Raw genomic sequence first — 9,643 nt, forward strand, 5'->3', positions numbered from 1 at the left:
CTGGCTTGACCCGTTCACAATTTCAAATACGAAACCTTTCCGCATATGGTCATATAATTATGGCATTTCCGTAGGTATCTATAAACCAGCTATATAAGGGTGTTTGCGACTAGAGTCTGACCTTGCTCATCCGTTTCCTACCAAAAATATCCTGATAGGTGAGGGAAGCGGATAATCGAACACACATACTGTATGTATGCATGACATATGCTTGAAATCGGTAACTGACAAGTTTCTTCCGGTTGGCGAGGGATCCGGATAAAGGAGGACCGGATAAGCGAGGTCTGACTGCACTTCAAAATAATGGTAACACGTTAGTGCTTTCTTCCATTATTATGTTACTGGCAGTGGTGAGGCTTCCTGCAGCTTCATTCATAGGAAGAGGGGTTTTGAGCAGACCAGCTCCTTCCACGTTCACTCTGCAACTATGAGTTCCATATACAGTAAAAGCTGGTGTAAGCGACCTCTGCGTTTAGCGACCACCTGCTCTTTTAAAACCACCATTTTTCCATGCACCGGCAGTTCTACACAGACACTATGGGAGCTGGTTCTAAAGACCACCTGGCTTTAACGACCGCTTTTGCTCGCACCGTGGGGTGGTCACTTAAACCAGGTTTCACTGTATTTGTAGAGTGGATGGGAGAGAGTGGGTCTGCTTTAATTTAACCCTTTGGCTCCCCGAGAAATGGCCTTATTCGAAGTTTTTTTTTATGCTGCGCGTGCTATGTGGCATAAGTTGAAAACTATTCACAGTTTGTATGACTTGTACACCTAAAGCTTTTCCGAAGGAATTTGAGCAGGAGAAGCCAAAAACGAAGTCAAACAAGGCGTCAGATTGTTAGCTCCCGGCTAAATAGTGAGTATGTACAGGTCGTAGCATAAATACACCTATTACAAGATGACAAAATGCACCAAAAAAATGAATTTGAAAACACCGAAAAGTGCGAAAACGACAACATTTTGAGTCTAACTCAACAGTTGAATGCGTACGCAGGCAGAATCTAACAATTTGCAGCAGTCTAAAGATGAAATAGGCTATATGCAACGTCAGTCAGGAAGATTACTAGAACCTAATAAGCCGAATAAAATTACATCTTTGTTAAAATGTCTGGCCTGACCTTCTTACGGCGCGTACTGGAGATGCTTGATATGAGCTAGGTGTAGTCCTTGGCTGATCATTGGTCTTGAAAACACTATTTTACTTTCCCTGCAGGAGTGCTTGATGGTGCAGGTAGTAGCAGTCGAAATGATGCACATGTAGAGGCGTTTGACAGGTTTCACAGATGGTTATCACCTTGCGCTCTTTCTTGTCCACTCGCTAGCCACACACGCAGTTGCGTTGAGGTTGCGATGGCCGTGGCATGTGGGAAAGCCGCAGAGGAGGAGCAACTGATTCAGGACATCTCTGGAATACTGGCACCTCTGTATCTCAGTTTGGACAGCTCAGCAAGCTGCCGCACACAGGCAGTCCGAAAGCGCAGATGACGACGCAATGCTGGACGGTGAAGAGCACCCGGGTTGCAATCACAATACAGCGAGTACAGTACATAGCTATCGACAAGAGCTACTTCAATGTAGTCGTAGAAGATAGTGCGCCAGTACTTACGACACCTTCTGAGTACCCTGTAGGCCGCCACGTGTTGGTCAAACTGACCCACGGCACCCATGCCGGTGTTGTAGTCTGAGATCGTTGGCAGGCATCATCAGGTCCAGTACCTGGTGTTGGCCGTTGACCTTGGTATTGCGCTGAACTGCCACGGAATCAGATCCGGAGTGCATCGTGCTCAGCATGGTGACAACACGTCGGTCGTTCCACTGAAGAAACAGCATGTCGTTCTTCCGAACATAGCGCATATCGCCACGTGCTGCCCTCCTCTCGAGCTGCTTTACTGTTTCCAACACTTTGGGAAAACCAACTCGGTTCGGATTGCATGTGCCGACCAGTTGAATACCATGTTGCTATAGGGATGATGCGAGGGTAGGCAAGGTATAAACACTGTCAGTGAGCATGACATACCCTTGTCCTTCAAGGCCAGCAGATATTCGCATGACAACATCATGGGTATGTCCTTTGGCACTGGCAGCTATTTGCCCGGTGTATATCTCGTGGTTGAAGCAGTACGACGTTGCTGCGTCAGCGGCTGCATACACACGTTCACGCCCCACTTCACCGGTTTCTTGGATATGTATTGCTTGAATGCAAACCGCCCTTTACATTTTACCATGCGTTCATCCACGGAGACTGCCTGCTTTGGCTGGTAATACTTTTGAACGCGTTCTGTAAGATAATCACTCACTGGACGCACTTTGCGCAATCTGTTGGTATTATCCTCGGCAATATGGTCCACACGATGCAGAAAGGTAAGGAGCGCGGAGAACCGGTCACAACGCAGGATGATGGTTCGGGCATAGTTTCCGTGAAAGAGAGAGGGGTCATCCAGTGGCTTTGAATTGATGGCAGCCGGCTGAGACCGATGAGTCGGTAGATCTCAACCTCATTGGTTTCTGTCCACCGCCCATCATCACTATAGCTTGGATTGTCAGCTATTGCTGCATGAGCATACTTGTTGGTGCAAGATACAATAGTTGCGATCGGCTCCCTTGTAAGACTCGGAGAGAGTAGAAAGAAATCCACCTCTCTCGTGGGGGTGAAAATCCTCTGGCATATTTCAACGCGCGCACTTGCGACACTTCCGCACGGGCTAGAAGTCAATGCAAGCATACCCGGTTTTTTCATGCATCGTATCCTGGGGAGTCCCCAAGAACGCTCCAGGGAAAATCCCAGGCCTGTAGGACGTGTAAAAGTACGGCAAAGTTCGCACTGAAGTGCATCGACGGTATACCGTCGAATTTGTATGGCGCCGAGCCAAAGGGTTTAAAAAAACCACTTCTATAATACGGCAAGTCATCAAATATCCGGGGCAAAAATTTTGGCTATTTTCGGCCTAAAATTTGTTGCGGCCGAAATTCTGTTGTGCAAAGTTCAGTGTGACAGTGCATACAGGCGGCAACAGCACAGGCTGAAAATTTAATTTGGCCAAAATGTGTTTCTGCCCTGGGAGGCTGAAATTTACGATACATGCCGAAAATGTGTTGACATACAGTACTGTACGGGCAGAAAATTTCGTCGGTCAATATTTTCGTCCAACTCCAAAGAAAGGGATTTCGTCCGGTTGAAAATTTAGTCCATGGACTATAACAGTGTATTGAAACGCTGGACAAATCGACATTCGTCCGTCATTTAATTTAGTCTCAAAGCTCCTTGGACGAAAAAGACGAAATTAAATTCCAGACGAATATTTCTGCTTATACAGTAGTAGTACAGTAAAACCAGGCGCGTGCCCCGTATGGGTTCCTGGGTGCCCGGAACCCCCCCCTTTTTCGCTCAAAATGCAGGATTTTGCTTTATTTTTGGAAATTTTTCCTGGGGGAGGCCCTCGGAACCCCCCCCCCCCCCCCCCCTTGAAGGGCACCGGCGCCACGCCTGAAAACCTGGTGTAAGCGACCTCCGTTTGTAGCGACCACCTGCTCTTAACGACCGTTTTTCCATGCACGGACAGTTCTACACAGACACTGTGGGACCTGGTTCTAAAGACCACCTGGCTTTAACGGCCGCTTTTGCTTGCACCCTTGCACCGTAGGGCGGTCGCTTAAACCAGGTTTTACTGTATTGTAAAGATTCATGCCTGTCTCACACGCTGCACGCCGTGTCGTGTGTTTCCTCCCAGCTGGCAGCCCATCATTGACTACGTGGATAGGCAGTACGAGGGGTATCTGCGTGATGAGTCCGGTCTCAATCGGCGTAACATTGTCGACAATCGCATCCACTGCTGCCTCTTCTTCATATCACCCAGCGGCCATGGGTAAGCTATGGTGTCAGTCTAGAGTCTAGAGGTCGAAGAAAAACGCAATGAAGTGTAGCAGGAGATGTGCTGTGTGCTGCCAGCGACCCTTTTGGCAATTTTGAGTGATGGTGTGTGTGTGTGTGTGTGTTTGTGTTTGTGTGTGTGTGTTTGTGTGTGTGTGTGTGTGTGTGTGTGTGTGTGTGTGTGTGTGCGTGCGCGCACATATGTGCATGTGTGTGTGCATGTGTATGTGTGTGTGTGTCCCTATGCGTTTTTCTTCGACTGTAGGCTGCGTCCTCTAGACATTGCGGTGATGAAGAAACTAGACAGCAAGGTCAACGTCATACCAGTGATCGGTAAAGCTGACATGCTAACCAAACAGGAACTACAGAGACTCAAGAAAAAAGTAAGTCCAGGAATGCCGCGTGCCTAAGAACTGGGAGAGAGGGTCAGCCTCGTCGCCTACGCCGGTCTTGTTTTGTAATATACTACAGATATTGCACAGTTGAGTCTCTGTGTATACATTGGTATGCTGTGCTTGGTGAAATTCTAGCCTGGCCGTTCTTCGGCGTCAGACATCCTGCCTGTACACAGTTCTGTCTGTATGTCTGTCTGTCTGTCTGTCTGTCTGTCTGTCTGTCTGTCTGTCTGTCTGTCTGTCTGTCTGTCTGTCTGTTGGTCAGGCAGTCGAGCAGTCAGTCAATCTGGTTTGACAAAACTTGATACTTGTCTGTCTGTCCGTCCGTCCATCCGTGTCTGTCCATCCGTCCGTCCATCTGTCCGTCCGTCTGTCTGTATGCATGTGTCTTCAAGAGCTGTGCATAAGCGTTCCTGTGCGTCTGTTTGTGTGTTTCAGATTCTGTTGGAGATCCGGGAGAATGGCATTCACATCTACCAAGGAGGAGAAACAGACGAGGAAGAGAACCAAGAGCTAAAGGTATACTGCAGTAAAACCTGGTGTAAGCGACGTCTGAGTTCAGCGTGTGCCAAAAGGGGCACATACCCTCCTAAAGGGCAGGGACAACTCCTGCTCGTAACGACCGTTTTTTCCATGCACGGACAGTTCTACACAGACACCGTGTTGAAATCCGACAGGCTGACCGTGGCCGGCACCCTTACTGCTTTCAGCGCATACAAGACACGGGTAGTTCACGTGCACGCTGTAAAAATGGACACGCAGTGCTCACGGCGGCTGCAAGGCCAGCGCCACGTGGCCGCTTGGCTTCCGAACGGATTTCAATAGACACCCTTAGCAAAAAAAAACGCTATGCTGTAACGGTATTACCGTAAGGGGAAAAATAACGATATTTGGGTTCGACCTTTAGCAAGATGCACGCTAGTTTTAGTATGCTGTTTCCATGAGAGTAGCTTATATTTCGTGCGGTACAACCATTTATTGCGCCATATACGCTATACAAGGTGAAATGGGTACGCACTACGCAATATTTGGCCGAAAAACGTACCGTTTGTCACAACGATAAATCAGCCCCAATTAAGCCTTTACGCTGCAACTTCAGCGCTATATAGGTGATCAAGGCACGAGTACCGTAAAAATAGCTTTATCGTTGTTTGCTAAGGGTGTCTAATGTCCGCTACAGTGCAACAATACTAGTACAGAAAGCCTGCATAAAGAGAGCACCAGTCTTTCGGGACTACAGTCCATTCATCGGAAACTGGCCCGTTGGCTTTTGAAAGTCAGATTTGGGCCGAATTGAGGATCAAAAACCCACTTTAAATCTCAAAAATTTGGGTTTTGGATCTGCTTCTCCATACATTTTGCCATGGCATTCCTGTCCTAATTTTGTAAAACCTGGCTGAATTTCTATTTCCCTGTTCTTGGACTTTTCTGGCCTCAAATGTGGCAAGGAGTAATTGCACGGGTCACACAATGCAGGATGTACTGTTGTTTTCACGATATCTACAACTATGTGAGAGAGACACTAAAAAGTTAGGGTGCCAGTTTCCAATGAATGGACTGTAGCTCAGCACCTGTCTTTGAACATTATCACCTGTCGTTCTAGGGCACTTGCTTTAGAAACCACCTGCCTTGACAGACCACGTGTCTTAGAGACCACCTGTCTCACCTGCGTTGCATGCGTGCGTGTGTGCGTCCGTGCATGTGTGTGCATGTGTATTGTCGTATTCGATGTTGTCTGTGTGTCTACGTGCATCGTCGGCTCAGTCGTGTATGCCGTTCGGTGTGGTCAGCTCCAACCAGGTACTGGAAGTCGGTGGTAAGAAGGTGCGAGGTCGTCTTTACCCGTGGGGCGTTGTGGAAGGTAGGCACTGCCAGGACAACTTAGGTTGCGTTTGGTTGGTCACATTCCACAATGGGAATCACTGGAAATCATTCTTACCTGTTTGTTTCGTCCAAACTTCCGTTAGTTAAACATAGTTAAACAAATTGGGATTAACAGCTTGCCCTCGTGATGCTTCAACCCTGAACATTTGAACAAAATTGGACAAAAAGTGGTTTTTGACCTCCGATATTTTTCGCGATATAGACCCGAGCTATCTTCAGCGAGGCATGACTGTATTAAACGTTTATTCCCGTAGCTATGCAGAAGACGTTACTTCAGTAACGTCTGGCGCTAGCCAGGGTCCACACAGCTTTAATTTGGTATTTTTTTGTTTGTGTGTTTGTTTGTTTGTGTCACACCTGGCGCTATCCGTATCTGACGGCAAAAAAGCATAGGATGTTATAAATTTTTCAATTCTCCTATTTTTTTCAGGCATATCCTGGGATTCGAACCCGCACTATCGCCCTACATGCATTCCCCCATACACTTCGCATTCATACCCATTCTTCCAAGTTGCTTCACGTTATTATCTTGCATTTGAAAGCCCTATTTGAATATTGCGGGCAGCTGTATGTGGCCAGCTGTGTTTGATGGTACGGTACGGGAGACGGTGTCGTATTACCCTCGATCGTACCTGTCCCGTACCTATCCCCTACCGTACCGTGCCATCAAAGACGGCTGGCCACAATGCATATTCAAATAGAGCTTTCAAATGCAAGATCACAATGTGAAACGACTTGGAAGAATTAGTATGTATGCGAAGTGTATCGGGGGATGCATGCAGGGCGCGCGATAGTGCGGGTTCGAATCCCAGGTTATGTCTTAAAAAAAAAGGATTTTTTAAAAGAATTTATAACATCCCTATGCTTTTTTTTGTCTAGGTCATCAAGGCAAAAAAGCATAGCGTAGGGCCCTGAGCTTCCAAGCTCTCTCGTTTGTTCATTCTGTTCTGTGCCGTCGTCACCGTCGTCGTTGTTGTTGTTGTTCTTGTTGTTGTTGCAGTTGAAAACCCGAAGCACAGTGAGTTTCCGCAGTTGCGCAACATCTTGATGAGAACGCACATGCAAGACTTGAAGGAGGTGACCGTTGGTATACATTACGAGAACTACCGCTCGGGACGATTAGCCAAGTCGGGGAGGTGAGTTGTCCAACATGCTGCCCTCTCCTGTTTGTTTGTTTGTTTGTTTGTTTGTGTTTGTTTTCTTTATTTTAATTCGCTAAAACCAAAACGAACAGAACTGTCCAGTGACACGGGAGCGAATGATGAGCGTCATAGTAACTATGCATCAAGACATCTCGGGGCTTAGCATCATTCTGCCCGTTTGGTGTTTTTGATTTTGATTAAGGAAACCTGACAAGGCGATTACCTGTCTCAGAGGACCGCTACAGCCAGGACCAAGGGTTGATATTTCCAGTCAAATGGCACTGGAGACACAAGGAAAGCACATTTTGAAGGTCCCTTGAGCGGTCACCTTAAACAGGTTTCACTAGCTGCCAGTCACTATGCCATTTTTGCTTGTCACTATGACATCACCATTGGTCGCAATGACATCATTGTAATCCACTATGAGTCTATGACACCAGTGACCAGTGTCATCCACTATGATGTCATTGTCAGCTATTATGACATCACTCCCAGGTCGTAATGGCTAGTGCCATATTGTTCGCTTGCATCAACATGAGATCCATTTTGGCGAGGCTTACGGTGAACCTTCTGTGTTTGTGTGTGTGTGTGTGTGTGTGTGTGTGTGTGTGTGCGTGTGTGTGTGCTCGCGCGCGTGTGTGCGTGTGGTGCATGTGCACGTATCTTGTGCAGGCCATTCGGTGATACACAGGCTGCGCCGGCTACTGAACAAGGCGACGTGGCAAGCAAACTGGTGGAAAAGGAACAAGAGGTTAGTGAACGTTAGACGAGCAGAGTGGATATTCCCGTGTGTGCCTGTGTCAGTGTGTGTGTGTGTGTGCGTGTGTGTGTGTGTGAGAGTGTGTGCGTGTGTGCGCTTGTGTGTGTGTGTGTGTGCACGCGTGCGTGTGTGTGTGCCTGTGTGTGTGTGAGAGTGTGTGTGCGCGTGTGTGCACATGTGCGTGTGTGTATGTGCATGCGTGCGTGTGTGTGTGTGCGTGCGTATGTGCTTATTCATGCCTGTAATATGATTGTGTGCATTCATTTACGTATTCTCCTTTTCTCCGCCCATGTGCGTACACACGCAATGACTCACTGTGTTCGTTGTCCGTTTGTTTGTATCCATAATGTACGACATTGTTACAATTGCACGTGCACAGCTGGAGCGAATGCGCATCATGATGGATATGATGCGACAGCAGATGCAGCAGCAAGGAGGTGGCGGAGCCAATGTGTGAACACATCGCGGAATTTAGACCTGTCTGCCTTCGTTCTACTTGTTCCGGTTACGCATTGGATGGTGATGCATGGCGTGATGTCGACGATGAGGCCCATCCAGCCTCGGCTGTTGTCGTCACAGCCCTGCAGGATACGAGTCCTTTGCTTCTTGCCGTGCAGTTCTGTGTGTGTGTGTGTGTGTGTGTGTGTGTGTGTGTCCGTACGTACATAACATGGAGAACGAAACGTCCCAACACATCTGCTCTATCTGCCCTCACACCCAGCACACAATGAATGTTTCTTTTTCATTAGGTAGCATTATCGGTTCTATTACCCCTATACTACTGTAGCAATCAGCATGCCTAGGCTATTGTCATGTTTAGGTTTCAGGTAGGCTATTGCCATGTTTAGGTGTCAGGTAGGGTATTGTCATGTTTAGGTTTCAGTTAGGCTATTGTCATGTTTAGGTTTCCACAGATGTTCACGTTTCAGTGGTATTATAATCTGTTTTTCAAAGCCCAGTGTAGACAACTGTCGAATACATAATATAGGGTTACAACTAGCACACATAATTATAATCCTTTACAAATGGTGATGTCACAGTGACAAATGGTGATGTCACCGTGATCGACCTGTGAGGCTGTGACAGGTAATTATGATACTGTAGCGGATACAACTCTTTCCGTGTAAGGCCACACGTTTTTATTTCTATGTTTCTCGTCACCCGCGCGCATACGATTCAGGAGTCTGGAATAAAAAAATTAAAAAAAAAGTGCTACACTGACTGTGCATGTGGGGACCAGCACACTCATGCACATGGACATAATGTGGCCTGGCCTGCGCGACACATGATGCAAGGATGGCATTTTTGTGCGCAATTTAGCAGCACATGCTCAGATTGTGACAGAAGCTCCTACCACATACTAGTTGCTAACTATGGATGCTATTTTGCATGGTGTATTGGTGGATTTTAGTGTGAACAAAGGTCTAATAAACTTTTTTTTATTTTTCGGTCCTTTTTTATTTTTTTCCACCTCTCGCATACATTTTTAGGTTTTCAGGTGACGAGAAACATAGAAATAAAAACGTGTGGCCTAATGCTTCTTTAGGTTAAATCGGTACTCTGTCGGTGTGTGTGTGTGTGTGTGTGTGTGTGT

At 47.1% G+C, this 9,643-nt stretch overlaps 1 protein-coding gene across 3 annotated transcripts in view; it reads left to right on the plus strand.

Annotated features, from left to right (window-relative positions):
* The window catches only part of LOC135821368 (septin-2-like), a 12,683-nt gene extending 3,502 nt beyond the window's left edge, over positions 1-9,181 (plus strand). The window contains exons 4-11 of one of the 3 annotated variants that reach the window (XR_010554336.1): positions 3,729-3,863; positions 4,134-4,251; positions 4,702-4,782; positions 6,028-6,124; positions 7,148-7,283; positions 7,962-8,040; positions 8,429-8,869; positions 8,926-9,181. Coding sequence is in view for 1 of the 3 variants with exons in the window: in XM_065334438.1 (XP_065190510.1) it covers positions 3,729-3,863; positions 4,134-4,251; positions 4,702-4,782; positions 6,028-6,124; positions 7,148-7,283; positions 7,962-8,040; positions 8,429-8,506 (724 nt within the window). In the remaining 2 variants the exon portion in view is untranslated. Of the gene's footprint in view, positions 1-3,728; positions 3,864-4,133; positions 4,252-4,701; positions 4,783-6,027; positions 6,125-7,147; positions 7,284-7,961; positions 8,041-8,428 lie in introns of all 3 variants that reach the window. The other 2 variants (XR_010554337.1, XM_065334438.1) reach the window with 2 other exon arrangements.
* The last annotated feature ends 462 nt before the right edge of the window (positions 9,182-9,643 follow it).

This window comes from Sycon ciliatum, chromosome 7, assembly GCF_964019385.1.
Source record: "Sycon ciliatum chromosome 7, ocSycCili1.1, whole genome shotgun sequence".
NCBI classification, from domain to species: Eukaryota; Metazoa; Porifera; class Calcarea; order Leucosolenida; family Sycettidae; genus Sycon; species Sycon ciliatum.